The 17,664-nt window shown below is 40.8% G+C and overlaps 1 protein-coding gene across 1 annotated transcript in view; it reads left to right on the forward strand.

Annotated features, from left to right (window-relative positions):
* The window catches only part of ppil2 (peptidylprolyl isomerase (cyclophilin)-like 2), a 32,532-nt gene continuing 14,868 nt past the window's right edge, over nt 1-17,664 (forward strand). The window contains exons 1-14 of the mRNA XM_087849497.1: nt 1-151; nt 337-386; nt 867-912; nt 2,430-2,492; nt 3,215-3,266; nt 4,382-4,433; nt 4,805-4,896; nt 5,294-5,383; nt 5,472-5,547; nt 5,650-5,810; nt 9,105-9,180; nt 9,912-10,018; nt 13,258-13,347; nt 15,544-15,577. Coding sequence (XP_087705623.1) covers nt 120-151; nt 337-386; nt 867-912; nt 2,430-2,492; nt 3,215-3,266; nt 4,382-4,433; nt 4,805-4,896; nt 5,294-5,383; nt 5,472-5,547; nt 5,650-5,810; nt 9,105-9,180; nt 9,912-10,018; nt 13,258-13,347; nt 15,544-15,577 — 1,021 coding nt within the window. The 5' untranslated portion in view covers nt 1-119. The remainder of the gene's footprint in view (nt 152-336; nt 387-866; nt 913-2,429; nt 2,493-3,214; nt 3,267-4,381; nt 4,434-4,804; nt 4,897-5,293; nt 5,384-5,471; nt 5,548-5,649; nt 5,811-9,104; nt 9,181-9,911; nt 10,019-13,257; nt 13,348-15,543; nt 15,578-17,664) is intronic.

Consider the following 17,664-nt stretch of genomic DNA (forward strand, 5'->3'; position numbering starts at 1 on the left):
GACGACAAAGAACGTAAACAGGAAGATAGGAAAGGCACACAGTGGTTATTGCGTGTTATTGTCTTAATATTTTATTTTGTGACTGAGGATATTTCTTCAGACCTGCAAAATCAGTCAAAATGGGGAAGCGACAGCACCAGAAAGACAAAATGTAAGCGTGAGCATCAAACAGCTCTGAAACGGGCTTGTTTGGCCACCGTTAGCACTTAAGAAGCTAGTAGCAAGCTAAGCCACATTAGCGTATTGAGTGTTGCGTTACTAACAGTTTAAAGTGTTATAATTAAAGTTGTATCGTTGCCTTTGTTGTCTCACCTGTGTTTTGTTTAACCCTTACAGGTACATCACATGTACAGAGTACACGAACTTTTATGGAGGAAAACGAGCAGGTAAGCTGATTTTCAGACTAACTGGTTAAAACCAGCGTCTGTGGAGACACTGTTCATGTTATTTATTTATTTGTGTCTTTGATATAAGTTTATGCAAGTTTTTGCAGCGTGCTTTCGGACTAGCTCACTAAGCTTTAACACAGGCGTGTTCAGAAGGGTTTCGCCTTTAAAGAAATTCAATTTTATGCTGTTTGCTGTTTTTGGGGCTTTAGTTTGTTTAGCTGCTTGAAATCATGTTTCTAAATTATTATTATTGAGTCATATTTAATTGCACGGATTGCATTATCTATAGTTAGTCGTTATAAGTAATGTTATAATTGTTAAGTTTGGCTAAAGTGCTGTAAATGAACCTGAGCCTCTGAAGGTAAAAAGTGCTGAGGGCTGCTGTACTTGATCGGGGGTTTGTCAGTGGTTTTTAGTCCTTAAAAATTAAACTGATTTTTACTTGTCTTACATTCTCTTTGTGTATTTACTTTCCAGAAATCCCACAAGCAAACTTCAGACGGCTTCCCTTCGACCACTGCAGGTAACAGGAGACTCGTATATTATGAGAAGAGGCACCTTAGAAAGCGACAAAAGAGTAAAGTGATAGAGGAAAAGAGAAGGATGGCAGTGAAGCCTGTTGTGATGTGTTTAAAGTGTTATAGTTTGGAGATGGTGGCACTGACAAAAAGAGAGGAGGCAAAGCTGAAGATGCTAAACTGTTTTAACTGGGGGTGAGCAGGATTTGACAGGATTAGAAATGAACACATCAGGTTAAGTGATTTGGAGACAAAGGTAGAGAGGCAAGGCTGAGATGGAGATGATTTTAAAGAAGGAGCTGTCAGGGAGAAGGAAAAGAGGAAGACCATAGAGATGTTTTCTGGATGTAGTGAAGAAGGGCATGCATGTGTGACAGAGCAGGATGATAGAGAGAGGGTAAGATGGAGTCAGATGATCATTGTGGAGACCCCTAAAGGGAGCAGCCGAAAGAAGAACATGATGATGACGACAAAGAAGAGGCACTTTAGAAAAAAAATTGCCGGCCAACCCATTACACCTTTAGAAGACAGTTAGATAATGTCTTTGTTAGTAAATCTGCATCTGAACATGTTTTTGTTCAATAGCTGCAAACGACTGAGTATTTGTCGTACTGTTTGGGGGTCCAGCCTGGCGCCTGAATGGCTTTGTGAAGTGTGAAAACTGCATTGAAGTCACTGACATCTCAAATTTTTCTCTGCCTCACCTGGTGAGGTGATGTCAGACAAATTGCAGTGTCTAGAAAGTTAGAACCATTTCTAGATTTCTGCAAATTATAAACAGCATCTTATAATATTAAAAGAAGGATGTTTTATTATGCAGTTGTTTGGTCCACTAGGGAACATATTGTTCTCTTAGTACTGGCAGGTGACTTATTAGGAAGGGAAGGAAAATTGAACTAATTTTAAACCCCATGTATAGAATCAAATCATGCTATGTTCAGAAACTGCTATGATGTACGTTTTTAAAGTACGTCATAGCTTTGTTCCCATCAGTTCATACTGACAGAGTATGACCAGTTCCCCTGACAAACATCTGGTTGGGCAGTTTTTAGCTCTTGTTCCCTAAGTTGCAGCTGGAAATGTTTAAACTCAAACTCCGTTCTCCATCTCAACATTTGCACGAGTCACTTATTTTTTTTTTTTTACCTTATTTGATTAGTAATTTTCCCCCATTGTACTGTTTGGATTTTTATTTATCATTACATCATTTTATTTTTATTCACTGATTGGTGCTTTTATATTGGTGGATATTGTACTTTACAGCATATTTTATCTAACCTTACTTTTTAAACATTTTTAAGTTAATTAAATTTTTCCTAATTTAATTTGAATTCCTTATGCTAGGAATGTTTTTCCGTATGTTATTTGCTTTGCTTTGTTAACTCTTGTTGTTTTATTGGTTTGTTGTCATCTGTGAATAATTTTGAGCTGTACTGATGTGCCTGAAAGACGCTTTACAGATGAACTTTGGTTAATTGATGAGCTGAAGTGAGTTTGACACTTGTGCTGTGACATATTTCAGCTTGTCCCTTCAGCCATTTGAGTATCCTGTCTGCACTGAGGAGGGAGTCGTCTTCGACCTGCTGTGAGTAAATGATGTCTGATGCCTTTAAGTGTTTACATAACACCGTCAGTAGCCAGGCAGATCTTGGAAGAAGCTCTGAGTGTGTACTGTGAGGCAACATTAATCGACAGTTTTCAGTGTATTTAACCCCGGCTGGATTAGAACATATGCTGAACACATAACCTCCTCCTGTATGTTCAGAGTTTTGGTTTAAAATCATCCAGAAGTGCCACAAATGTAGTGATTCTTTTCCTGATGACATGCTCTAAGCATGATAAATTATATAGTCTATGCTGAAGGAATAGATATTAAATATGCAGTTTCATCGGCTATATCTTATTTCTGCCACTTGATGAAGCTGTACAGAAAAGTTGCAGAAGCGCAAACTTTGTGTTCCAGTCATTAAGTTGTTGCAGTAAAAATATGTTTTTATGCTTGGTCCTGATTTGCTTCCAACTCTGTTTCTGGGTTTTATCAAGCCAGCTAACACAAAGGAAGCTTGGATATGTCACACTCTCCTTAATTCTGTTAAATAAAACCAAACAAATATCAGTTTTGTTTTAGTTTTGGTTGATGAGAGTGATTTTTCTTTTCTTTTTTTGATGATTTATCTGGTGTGTGACTTGACATCTCACTTGGCATGAATAATTTTGCACAACATGATGTATCTCTTACATATTTTATATTTTACTTGCTTTTAGCATAACCTAAAAAATGATTTACTGTGTACTTCCTGTTTTTAGGAGCATTGTTCCGTGGATTAAGAAGTTTGGTACAAACCCGATCTCTGGAGAGGTGAGGAGACGACGATTCCTTCATGATCTAACTGCTCCATAAGCTGCTCTCATTTACAGAAATTGTGGTTTTAATCATCCAACGCAAAAAGAAATAAACACAATTTTCTATAAAAACATGACCTTAAATATTAGCCGAGCAAGCCAATTATAGAAGCTGGAGGTGGAATTCAATAGCTTAGGGTCGGGTTAGCTTGACCTTAAGCTGTTTATAAATTTTAAATTCAGAAGAATATCAAGTTTTTACCGTGACCCTGCATGGCAAACATGTTATTTACTGCTAGCGGTCACTGTCTTACAATGATAAGAATAATATTTAGGGTAATGCTGTGTATAACATGTTGTTATTATTATTATCTTTATAACCAGTTCAGCTCCTCTTTCATATTCAAGCTTTTATTATAAGTAAGAGAAAGTGCTGCTCACAAATACAGTGTTAATGCCAGACATTTTGTTTAAAGTTAATAAGTATACTTATCAGTGATGAATATATACAGCACATCTTGATGCATGCTCAATCATCCAGGAAAGTAAATCTCCAAAAGTTGATTCTGTTCATCTGGACGTTTCGTCACTCATCCAGGTGACTTCTTCAGTCTCAGCTGACTGCAGGTTTCAATCTTATAAACAGTACATTTGCATAATGACTGAAACCAGCCCACTGAAGGAACAATGGGCTGGGAGGTCAGTTCCTTGATCATTTATATGCAAATTCTCATGACCATTGATCAACAACCACTGAACAAAGCCCTGATCAATGGCCATGAGAGTTCACAGAGAGTTGGTGAATGGCTGCAATCACAGCATTGTAAGATGGCAAAAGATTTACCCTTAGGCCCCCTCCTCCATTCAGTCTTTCCCTTTTCACATAGAAGAAGTCACTTGGATGACTGACGATACGTTTCTCCCAGAAAACGCTACATCCTGATGAACAGAATCAACTTGGGGGATTTACTTACCTGGATGATTGAGCATGCATCATGAAGCACATCTCTACAATTCCCCCCATGTCACAGCTGGAAACTGATCTCTGTAAGATGATCCATTTGTGGTTGTACTTGTAGCGCAAGCCCTGTTGTACAGTTTGAGAAGCAAATTTGTTCTTTTCCTCCACAGAAACTGGAAGCAAAGTCCCTCATCAAACTTAACATAGCCAAGAACAATGATGGTAAATATGCTTACGCTTTGATGCACCTCAGGCACAACAAGTTGCATGTAGAAGAAATTTAATACTGTCATTAGCCTAGTTTGCCAGGTCATAGTCACTGAAATCTTTAGTTTTCTTTTAAATCCACACTTTTCTTACTGCTTTGCTTTGTGTGAGGGGAGCCTTAAAAAAAAAAGCTTGACTTAAAGGGGGTTGGAGGAATAAAAACCCAAAAAAGCAAGTGAGGGGAGAAGATGTGATATAATTCAGCAGAGGATTGCATGAGGTACTCGTTGACTTCTTGAGTGGATTCAGCCCCTGGCAGCAGATTGGACTCTGCTGCTCAGCCTGCTGCTCTCTCACTTTTTTTTCTTTGCTTCATTTTGTTCCAGGAAAGTATCACTGCCCTGTTCTGTACAACGTCTTCACAAATAATTCTCACATTGTTGCCAACAAGGTCACCGGGAATGTGTTTTCTTATGAGGTCAGTGAACTCGTGCTCTTGCTGCATTGATCCTCACGATGATGCTTTTCAGACAGAAATCGATGTCTAAAATTACGCACATGGAGAAAGAGATGATATTGATTTTGGTCTTGGTGTGATACAGTGCAGATGCTCAGCCCACATGGTCTCACAAGATGCTGCCTTACATCACACAGAATTAACTGTGTGCAAAAAATCTCCCTCCAAACAAAAACTGTGTTGTTCTGTTTATTTTTACAGATGAATTCCACAAAGTGTTGTTCATTCAGTTGTAGTGATACTAAGCTTGTGTTAAACCTAAAGGAAACACATATAATTAAATTTTACCTGCTGCCCACGTTTGTTTTCCTTATGACCAACAGAAGCTTTTCTTTCTAATATTTCTGTTTTCATGCAGGCAGTTGAGCAGTTAAACATTAAGACCAAAAGTTTTAAAGATCTGCTCACAGATGAACCCTTCACAAGGAAAGATATTATAACTCTTCAGGTGAGATGTTGTTTCACGATTTTTATCCACCTGCACAATGAAAGAGTACTTTTATTTGAGGAACAGAGACATTGTTTTCTCTTCTTAGGACCCCACAAACCTGGATAAGTTCAACGTCTCCAACTTTTTCCATGTCAAGAACGACCTGAAAGTGTTGGACCCAGGTGAGCTATCAGTATTTTTCTGGTGATGGGTAATTCTCGCATTATATAAATGTGCTATGGTAAAATCATCCATTTTCTCTTGCTCTTTCTGGCATGTTTCAGATGAGGAAAAGGCCAAGCAGGACCCAGCATACCATCTGAAGACCACCAATCTGGAGACGAGGGAGACTTTAGCGGAGCTTTATAAAGAATACAAAGGGGATGAACTTCTGGCTTCCACCATGAAGGAGCCGCAGGCCAAGAAGACAGACAAATTAAATGCTGTAAGAAAACCATCCTCACTATGATCCTTAAAGCCACTTTATAGCTCCTGGTTTCATCATTGCAAGGCTCCATGCGCAGCAATGCCTTTGTGACCATAGAATAGAATAGAATAGAAGAGCCCTTTATTGTCATTCTACATGTACAATGAAATGATGAGCTCTCCACAACAACTGTGCAGGAGTTAATTATAACTAATAAGACAACAGAATAAATAACAGACAGGAGAAAATACAAACTAGAGAAAGGAAAACACTGGAGGCCAAAGTGTTTGGAAGCAGTGCAAAGGACTTGGTCTGAGTATAGAGTCCGTGTGTGAGTGGCCTGAGCTCTCTACTGAGGAGCAGGAGAAGGCCAGCAGCAGCTTCTGGTCCAGGTTCTTCTTCCTCAGGACACGAGGAAGTGCAGCTGCTGCTGGGCCTTCTTTTCCAGGGCGATGGTGTTGTGGGTCCTGGTGAGATCAGTGGACATGTGGGTGCCCAGAAACCTGAAGGTGGAGTCAGATTCCACCCGTTCTCCATTTATAGTGCAGACTAGAGCCTGACCACTATGGGATTTTTAAAACTGATGCCAATATTTAGTGATTTAAAACTCTGATATGTTTTCTTTCACATGTAAAAACATAAACAGAGTTCCCTGACACATGTGTAGTTATTTATTTACTTGTTCATGTTCTGCTTGACTCCTCCTGGAAACGGAGTTCCCCCTGATGGACAAAAAGTCCCAACATTTAGACCAGGTGATGGAAACTGAGCCACGTGCAGAAGTATTTAGACAAGGATGCACTTTTTCTCCGTTTTGCCGACACGGCACCACACTGGATTTGCAATGAAGCCGACAGGATGTGACCTGAACCCTTATTCAACTATCATTAAACTGTTACATTATTTTATGTCATATTTCTTTACTTTTGGACAAGCTCAAAACTAGTAATGAAGCTGACAGTTAATCGAATTTCATTGCTGAGAACTAATTTAACATAATTAAGGAGATTTTTCAGTTATTTAGTCACGTCACTGCAGCAGGTTTGAGAGTCTTCTGAACCAGGTGAAGATGTGCTAGTTTGACTTTGTCCACAGGAGGGAGCCAAATATTAGAAAATATATTCACAGTATTGTGGATGAGAAAACAAAAACAAACACCAGATAAAGCCCAGCTGTATCCAGGAACAGAAACAACAAAGAATAAAATATATTTACCATAATCTAAGGGAGATTGATGGATAATATTTTGCATGTAAAATAATGTTGATAAAAAATAACATCAGTGTCAGAACCAGAGAGAGTAAAATGTGGAGCATGTTTATATCCATTTGAAAACTCAACATATGCATAATGTAACCTTCCTCCAGGCCTGCTCTCAGTCATCATACCTCTGGGGAACACTCGCACACACAGACCGATGTGTAACAAAGGAGGTCACTGGCGGTGACGTTACCGCCGTGACTGCCCTTGAATTACTGGAAGGATGACGGCTGATTCAGTTTGAGCCGCAGCTACACCTTCTTTCTTATCAGCTCTCCTTTGATGCTGCGCCGTGCCTCATTTTTACAGCACAGCTCATCCTTGGTCGCTCTCTGTGTCGAGTTCATAGTGACGCTTTGACAGCATCTGAGAGAAGAGGGAATATAGGTCAGACAGAGCGTGCAAGGTGAAGTCTGCACTTTCATGCGCCTTCACAAGAACTGGAGCAGAAGAATGCTAAGCGGGGACTGAAGAACAGACTTTTAGCTTTTGAAATCCATTTTCACTTCTCTGCTTTAATCTTCAGAGTTGTTATTCTTTGACTTGAATAACTCTAGCTGCCTTATCACATGTTTCTGGTATTGTTAGGTGTATATTACAATCCAACAATCACTTTCTACTATAATTTAAGTTCAGATAACTTTTCTGGTGCTCACGTGCTAATTATAACGTGATAGAAATCTTTCTGTTCTCGGCTGTTAATCAATCTGAAAAAGCTCACACGCCCTTTAGAGCAAATGAGGGGGCCATTCGAGTATGAGGCTGGAAAGATATGACGAGTGGAGAAGACGCTTCCTCAACTGGTGGATGAACCTTCAGGCCTTTTTAATGAGGAAATATCTGCCCTGGCTGCCTCTGAGCTCCAGTGGATTATTTCACCGTAAAGAAAAATGTACAATAATGAGAGAAAGTGATGAGTTTTTTTTAAGTATGTAATAATTACATTTACATTAAAATTTTACATATTTTCCTTGCATCTAGAATAATACAAAGACACTAAAGCAGCACAGAAGCTTGAGATCCACATACTGGCTTTTTTCATACCTCTGCCCCTCCCTTGGGCCTTAAAGCAGGTCATCCTGAATCAGTAGGTCAGTGGTTCATTCCCCAGCTCCTCCAGCCTGCATATCCAAGTGTCCTGGGGGAAAATACTGAACCCCAGATTATTCTGCCACCATTGATGTGACTGCTAAAAGGCTGTTCTTGCACATTTGTTGCACCTCTGATGTTCTATATAATTCTCAACAGGTGGCATTAAACAGCCTTGAACCTGCCAGCTTCAGTCCTGTCAGATTATGCCAGTTTATGTTTATATGAGAATAGTGCAAATACTGCATAGTACAGGTGACAAGGCAGCAGCCTCATGTGTCCTGCCTCCTGCTAGCTCTGCTCAGGTGACTTAAAAAGAAAAGTAGTAGTTTTGTAGTAGTAGTAGTAGTCATGACTTTAATCAAGAGTTGTGCAAAGTTTATGTGTAAGAATGACTTGTGAGTGTGTCCAGTGGTCAATAAGACTAGAAAAGTTATTTAATGCTGTTACGACCCGGCTCAACAGAACCATAGTCTAGGAGTATGATTCTTGCTTGGGGTGAGAGACATCTCTGTTTCATATCCCGGACGAGCCCCCGGTTATGTTGCAAAACGACTCAAAAGCTGCAACATAAATATGGAGAGTAACACCAGAATTTCAACTAGAAGAGGTTTTATTTTCAACTATGTAACAAGTTAGCTAAAATAGCTGGTACCACTAAGACGAAGACTAGTGTGGCTACATGAAAGCCTGCCTCGGGTACGCCTTTATCCACACCTGACTAGATGTGGTCAATTAGCAACAGCTGAACACTCTTGCACTGCCACTGCAAAGAGATTAGGGGCTGCAGAGGGGCGTAACACGTGCCACATGATAAAGACGCTAACAACACCCCCAGAATTTAGCATTAAGTAAACCTCTTGTCTTAATCATATTTATATTCAGCATCTTTTTGAGCTCTATTGACATATGACAGATCGGCATGACTTTTTAAACTTTTATCTTGTTCTTTTCCCCCCTCAGGCTCATTACTCCACAGGAAGAGTTTCTGCCTCGTTCACATCCACGGCTATGACTCCTGCCACAACACACGAAGCAGGCAAGTGAACACATCACACACACAAAGCCTCCACAGAGTCCCCGTAAAAACAAATGTTTGGCTCATCTTCAACCTCATTCATTCAGGGACGACTGGCTGCCCATGTGTGCTCTTTTTATTTATTTATTTATTTTAAAAGGAAAGTGCAGCTTCACGCTCACACGGTTTAAATGCAGCTGCAAGTGGGAGCTGCTTATTTCGACTGTCGTTTTCTTCTCCTGTCAGCCGCTGAGCTGCTTCATGAAAGAGATTTGCTGTTATGCAACTGCATAGTAGGTTCAGCACACTTCAGAAAAGGAGGACAATGTTTGGATTTAGTGACCTAGTTCAAGTTTCTGAGAAGGGATGAAATGACTTGAAATATATTTATACAGAGCTCTTTATTTAGCGAAATACGAGAAGGGATTTGTATTTATTTTTTTAAACCAGTGTTTCTAGTGAAAAGCTAAACGCTGATGTTTAAAAACGGCTTTTTGATCTGGAGATTGTCAACAGGAGAAAAACACTCAGGCACAAATCTACATAACAGCTTTCCCTGCAGACGCATGCAGGCTCTTTAAAGGTCAGAGATCTCACCTGTGCCAACATCAAGCTGAGCCTCACAAAACAATCAATGAACTCTTAAGATTGTTTTTCAGAATAACTGTTCCCGCTTGACGTGCCAGCTATAAATGTGAAATATTTTCGTCATATGCACGTCAACTAAATTTATATTTAAACGTGTTTTACAGACGCTATTGCAGACGACACTGTGCGTTACCAGTATGTGAAGAAAAAGGGATACGTACGCCTGCATACAAACAAGGGAGACCTGAATCTTGAGTTGCACTGTGATAAGGTAAGAACGCTCGTATTTACACATGAACAGTAGGAATAATTTGGATGGTAATTGCTAATCGATAAGGTGGAAATAATTATAATAATCTGTGTTATACAATGAATAGATTTCAGCCGTTTAGCGTCGTACTTTTATTTTGAAAAGACAAGAAACTGAGGAGAAAGTGTGCAATTCAGCAGGTTTTACTGTTAGTATAGTAACAGTCCTCATTGATGTTTTCTTATGATCATTGCAGGACAACTAGAAAATAAAAGCTCATTAAAATTTGGTAAGTCAGGGGTTTTCAGTTCTTAGCAGTCAGGAAGGACTGTGGGAAAATAAAAATATATAACTTTTTGTTTTTGCGGTGCCAGCTAAGTCTCTGCAGGCATTGAGATTTTGTGAGTTGTTTTTATCTCAGTATAAAAGCTGGACGTAGCTCTCAGGTGGGAGAAATGAAGCAAATGCAGAAGTGCCGTAAGCACAAGAACAAATGGGTGAGTGAGATGTGGGCGTAAGAAGGTGGGACTGGACATGTTTTTTACTTTCTTAGCTGTCAGAAAAGTTTCATATAATAAGGTGTGTAGCGTACGCACACACGTCAAGTTTGCAGTTTTTGTCGAACATGTTCCAAAGTACCCCGCATCAGAAGCTAAAACATTTTTGACAGTTATTAAGTGACTAACCAGGAATCAAAGTTTAAGCTTTCAGCTTCTTGTCATAACATTTTAAAAACCACCGGCTTAAATGGAGGCTGGCCTGAAACAGATGTTCATTGAGACAATGAACCAAACCACTGCATTGGGCTACATGAAAACAATGTGGAACCTGAAAGGAGCAGATGGCTTCACTTGGATATTAGCAATCCTAACTGCCAAAACAAATAGTTTTACAAGTGCAGCCTGTGAGGCTCTGATTCAGGTGACAGGGTGATTTCATTCGCTGTAAGGTTTTCAAATGAAGTTTTTCCTGGTGCATGTGTTTAAATAAATAGCTTTTAGGATGACTCGCCTAAAACTGTGAAAATAGACAGCGTCCCCACCTCACACTTTGCCAAACTTATGTCTTGGCAAAGTGTTCGCCCTTCTCAGCTTAGACGTGGGGGGTTCTTGAGAGCCAGCGTGAACTCCAGGAACATATTTCTTCCCTGGTAACCGAGCGCCTCGTGCGTCTGGTTTTCATTGGCTTCTGAGCTGTCGAATCAGAATAATGAAGGGAAAGTTGCAGCAGTTAGACAAACCTGCCCTCTGTGCCCCACATCCTCCTCCACCCCGCCTTCTTCCCCAGTGGTTTCCTCACAAGATCGCAGCTCTATTCGTAGCCTGCTGTTTATGAATTAATAAGAGCTACATTCTGTCACACAGACCCAGATCCCACCTCCATGTAAGGTTTGCTCACTCAGCCTGCCCAGCCCTCGCTGTCTGCAAGGGGGTGGATTTTTGTAATTGTCCGACGGAGCCTGCGCTTCAGTCGGCCATGATATCAAAGCTTTATTATATTCAAAAACACCTTTGAAAATGTAAAGTCAGATATTTTTGTCTTTGGGTTTAAAGTTAAACAAGACGCACTAACAATGATGACTATTTATTCTAGAGAAGTGGATTATGTGGGACCTATAAAATCTCAGCTGCAGAAAAGTAAATGTCTGCAGCTAAAATGTAAATTAATTGAGTAATTTTAATGGATTCATGCTCCTCCGCTCTTTCACATTACTGCCTGATTGCATGGCAGCGTGAGCGAGTCTGTAAATACGTGTGAATCAGGACATTTTCTACTTTTCCTTCTTGTCTGCGTCACCAAATGTTTCCATGCTGACACCAACTGATTGTTGACAATTTTAGGTACCTAGGTATGTTTTTAAGTTGAATTGCATTTTAGAGACTCGTAAAGTAACGCAAAAGCATGCACGCTAAATTAACCATTATTACAGAGCAGCAACAGCGAGAGGGAGAGGACTAGCAGACGCGTCTCTGACGCAGGAGACTGGTTAATAATCAAAGTTAAAGCACTGGGGGAAGAAGGAGGCTTTTATATTGATTTGTTATGTGTTTATTCTTAGAGGTGGTAGTAATCTGTTGAACCAGACAGCTTGTCCTTAGACAACTATTTTAAGACGTCCTGTTCAATTCCAAAAATCAGTTTTATATCCAAAAATATAGAAATAAATTACTTTGTGTGTGTGTGTGTGCTTGCTTGCTTGCTTAGTGGTTTAAAACAATAAGCCTCTTTGTACCAGAGTGCTTGGAAAATCTGGGATTTATGTTAGAGGGAAAAGGAGCCAGAGAGTTGATCACCCCCAGCAAAATCAAGACGTATGTGGAAATAAGACCAGCAGAGAGCTGTTAAAATAAAGAGGTTTAAACAGAGTATTGTATAAATCTGGGGAAACCACCAACCGTTGTTGCCGGGCCGGGGGTGTGTGTTTCTCTCGCACGAACACTCAGAGAGGTGTTCCTCCAGGCTGTTGACCGGCGTATAGTCAAAGCCACGCCTTCTGCTTGGGGCTGTGTCGCCACCTTGTTTCACAGACTACCAGTCAGTCAAAATTAGCGCCTGACACTTGATGTTTTGTGATGATTTACAAGACGTCTAAAAGTTTCATAACCCAGGAAGCACCTTCAATGAACCATTTTATTTTTCAACATTTAAATCGCTCTGTTGTAGATGTGAACGAAGCCTGCCTTCTCGCTACGAGCCCTACTTCATGACAGACTTATGGGGATAACAAACATTTTGTAGCAGGTCAGGCAGAGCTGAAAATGTGCGACTCAGTTTATGTGAATGTAAAACTTCACGCTGACAGTAACTGCTGCATGAAAGCTGAAATACAGCCAGTTCAGTGTTTTCTAAAGCTCCAATAAGAGAAGTGAAATATTCACATGGAGGATGGAGTGAAAGTACACTTAGCTCCATAAGTACTTTTTTTTTTTTTTTTTACCATGCATAAAAACGGCTGCTGTTCCTGAACAGGAAGAGCAATATTTTTGTTAAACACGTCGAAATAAAGCTGAACTTCAGAACAAACATTGTGTCATTGTCCAAAAGTAATATCATGAACTTGAAAAATGCTAACAGGTTATGCAGTTATGTATGGGAAAGAAAACGTATATATTGGTATATGACACTAGTTTGACACACTGGCCACTTTTTGACTGTTCGTGCTGGCACTTATCAAATGAGTGGCGATAAAATGAAAAGTATTGATCTTGCAGTGAAGAAGAAAATCACAAAGCTAAGCACCTGCGTTATTTTTCCTCAAGGTTCCCAAAGCGGGCGAGAATTTCATCCGTCTGTGCAAAAAGAGCTACTACGATGGAACGATCTTCCACAGGTCCATCCGGAATTTCATGGTAAGGAAATAATACCTGCTTAAAACACCTTCCTGCTTTTACCTTCCTCCACTAAAGCCACCAATTAATACGTGTCTGGATTGAGCTTTGAGACCTTTCTTTGTGATTCACAAGTTCCTTTCACAGGTTTTTAAATCAATGCAACTTCACTGTATTAGAGGTCAAGAGTTTGCAGAACATGTGCAGTGGTCAGGCGCTGATGCTCTAATTACTCATTAAAAGCTTCAAATTGGCTCTTAAACAGACAGCTGATGGAACTGATGGATTTGGAAATTATGGTCTATGCTCGGCCTGCTGCATTTTAACTTAAATGAGGTGGATTTATATTGGCTTAAACAGTGAGTTCACATTATGAAGAAGTCAGGATGACCTGAATATATCTGGGTTCATCCTGAATAATTACAATCTGTGTTTTATTACATTGGTTTTTGTTGTAATCGTGATAGACTTTATTTGCGTCTCTTCAGCTTAAGCTTTAAACACAGACGAGAATATGAGGCGGCGAGTCTGGTCAGCCGTCGTCTGTGTATTTCAGAGCTGCTGCTTCCATAATTAAAGTGGCTCTGAGTGGACATCTGGTCTCAAGAGGACCCTTACCTTTTTCATTCTGTCCTGTGGCGTTCATTCACACTGGCAAGCTGTGAATTGTTTATACGTAATTACACTGCCACTAGCGCCTTCAGCTTATCCTCCGCAGACCAAAAGGAGAGGAGGCCTCACAGAGAATCATTTCATAGCAACAAACACTTTAAAATCTGTGGTAGTGGCAGTAAAAGCACTGTCACTATAAAGCATCCAGAGATGGTTTTACTTTGAAACATGAGAGGCGCAGACGTGTTGAACATCAACACGATGCAGCCGTCTAATAATTAAGGTTTAATATTAATTGAATAATATGTATACTTATTTACTGTATTAATGGGGAAGCATTACAAGCATTGCTTTTTAAAGCTCTAACATGGGAGACCACTACACTCGAGACGGTGCAGTGTTTGTTTCATGCCACGAGAGATGTTTTGCATTAAAAAAACTCTTTTTTTGTGTTGCACTATTCAACGAACAGTAAAACAGATTCTAGTGAAAAATAAAACAGTTAAAACAGCAGCAACAAAAGACAGCCAATCAGCAGTAAGGAAGAATGAGAGAGGGGGAAGCAGGTTAACAAGAGTGGCAGAAAAACCATAACTGCACGGCTGGCACACTGGGGCGTGCATAGCATAAACCGTACCTAAAACAATATCCTGTTTCCACAAATTATGTTTGAGCAAACATGCTTCTGCTCTTTGTCGTCTCCCTTTCCCTGCAGTCGTTCTTTTCTTCTCTGTCACTGAGCTTTTGTTCCTCTGCCCCTGGCTCCTTTTTAGAACATGGCTTCAAAGGCAACAGTGCAAAATGCAGAATAATCATCTGCCTGTGCTGTTAGAAGAAAGTCCAAAAACAGTTGATTCTGTTCATCTGATCACCATTGATCACAGGTTGTTCATTAATGGTCATGACAATTTACATATTAATGATCAAGGAACTGAGCTCGCGGCCCATTGTTCTAGTTTTAGTCATAAGGATTATAAGGCTGGAGAAACCTGCTGTCACCTGAGACCGACAAAGTCACCTGGATGATGATGAAACGTTTCTCCCACTGAGAACGTCCAGATGAACAGAATCCACTTTTTGGGGATTTGTTTACCTGGATGGTTGAGCATGCATCAAGACGTTAGAAGTGTTTTCTGCATGAAAGCACAGGAGGCCCACTCAACAAAACTGCTCCACGGTGACGCTGGTGGTCAAAAGTTCAGAAAGCTCTTTAAACAAGAACACTAAAGAAATGCAGAGAACTGTAGAAGCACTCATAGGAACACCGGGCAAGTTTACAATGAACAATAGGGGCCAGTATCCTGGAAAGCTTTGAGTCAGGCTTCTAACAGGGAAACGTGACCCCAGGTTGGGTGTTTGGCAAGAAGGGAAACTTTAGTTTTGTCAATTGTGTCGTTTATCGCATGTTTAAAAACTGATGAAACATCCAGAAGCCTCCCATCCGAAAGATAATCAATTTACAGTCATGTTTGGGGAAGAAAAACACTTAAAAATGATGTATCATTTGTTCCTGTATTGCAGAACAAAACCCGCATTTAGTTTTTCAGTGTGCAGCAGAGGAAGCTGAGGTCACCCAAAGGTCATTTTTTCTTTTCTTTTTTCCAGATTCAAGGAGGAGACCCGACTGGCACAGGCACAGGTAAGATTAGCACTGCACTTAAACTACATTTTGAATTCATTTGAGTGGTTGAATCATTAATAGTCCCTTTTTGGAAGCTTTGCGCAAATACTGCCAGTCAAGAGTGTTACTAAATACGGGATTACATACGTACAAAGCAACAGAGATGATGTGGATAGAGGCGGCTGAGGGTAGAGTGCTGAATGGGGCTGTGGTGAAACACCAATCATCTAGCATATGCTGTAATTTTCCTGCTTTTACAACCACTTTAAAAGCAAAAGTGTAATTGACTGCTAGGCCACATGTAGTTAATTTCCTGCCTTCGTGTCGTCGGAGCCGATGTGAGAGCACAAAGTGAGCTTTGTGTCTGTGGGCGTCTCTGAACACTATGCAAAATGCATCCAGCATGACAGATTTATAGAGGTGCAGAATTTCTGGCCTGTGGGCAAAATGTTCCTCGTCACCTGGACTGAACAGTGTGTGCACACAACTCCTTAGCAGACCTTCAACTGGACTTAAAGGAGGGATTCTCTGCAGTGCTTAAAGAGGCCGTTCATCCAGAATCAAACTGGCGTGTTTTCCCACTGGCTTGTAGAGCTGTTTATCTTTATAGATAGATTTATTATCAGTGGGTCAGTTTTGGAGATATTGGTTCTAGAGGTGCCTTTTCTTAAATATAATGGACTCAAATGGTATGCGTAGATTCATGTGAAATATTTTCGTTTTCTCACAGCTGTACGAGTATGTAAGGCCAAACTGCTACTGACCCACTTCCCTTTCTCAGGATTTTGTTATTGTCTGCTAAAGATATCACCCCCCTAATGAGGAAGAGGGCAAACGTTGCCTCTGTCTCTTGTTCTCGCCCAGTCTGTATGCCTTTAATCCTTTGAAAGGCTTTGAAATTTTTAAAAAAGAGCATTTAAAATGAAAAGTTTCAGCAGCAGTGTCTCTGTGCAGAAATCATGACACGCTGAAGCCATAAAATCCACAGTACTTGCTGTTACAGTTTCATGTAGGAAGTGTTTTCTTCCTGATGTCGTCATCCACCAACCAAAAGAAGCAGGCAGCAAGTTAGCAATAAAGGTCAGCTGAGGATGGACACCATTAGGAAAGAGTTGTTTTTTTAAGGGCTGAAAACCACCTAACCACACGCTTAATGGAAAACATAACAACCTTTCAAAGGAGCTTGCAAAGAAAAGCGTCTGGACTTCTTTAAGTTACTTGAAGACGTTTCACCTTCATCCGAGAAGCTTCTTCAGTTCTAAGGTCAAATGGTGGAGAGTCCCAGATATAAACCCAGTGGGAGTTTCCCCCCACAGAGGGACAAAAGGACCCCCTGATGATCCTCTAATCGCCTGAGCCAAGGTGTGAAACTGGGTGTGGGTCCCAATCAGCCAGGGGTTCAGGTGAGCTCATTGTGAAACCCACCTTATCATGCGAATTCCTGAGGTCAGATGGCCCAGGATGTGAGTGGGTGTTAAGGCGTCTGGGCATTCCTCGCTGCACTGTACAGCACACACGCTTAGACAAAAACTGGTTCACCCAAAAGACAAAACTCCAAAACACAGACTTAACAATGTGGTGTTTGCTGTACAGTGCAGCGAGGAATGCCCAGACCTCTACATCGGAGAGACCAAACAGCCACTTCACAAGCGCATGGCACAACACAGAAGAGCCACCTCCACAGGACAAGACTCAGCTGTCCATCTGCATCTTAAGGTCAAAGGTCACTCTTTCGAGGATGCCAACGTTCACATTTTGGACAGAGAGGACAGATGGTTTGAAAGAGGAGTGAAAGAAGCATCTATGTCCACTGTGAGCGACCATCTTTGAACAGAGGCGGTGGTTTACGACACCAACTCTCTGCCATCTATAATCCAGTTTTGAGTTCCCTTCCCAGACGCCTTAACGCCCACTCACATCCTGGACCATCTGACCTCAGGAATTCGCATGATAAGGTGGGGCCAGGTTTCACAATGAACTCACCCGAAACTCTGGCTGATTGGGACCCACACCCAGTTCCACACCTTGGCTCAGGCGATTAGAGGATCATCAGGGGGTCCTTTTGTCCCTCTGTGGAGGGAAACTCCCACTAGGTTTATATCTGG

The sequence above is a fragment of the Neolamprologus brichardi genome, chromosome 12, assembly GCF_056152115.1.
Source record: "Neolamprologus brichardi isolate AB-2024 chromosome 12, ASM5615211v1, whole genome shotgun sequence".
NCBI lineage: Eukaryota > Metazoa > Chordata > Actinopteri > Cichliformes > Cichlidae > Neolamprologus > Neolamprologus brichardi.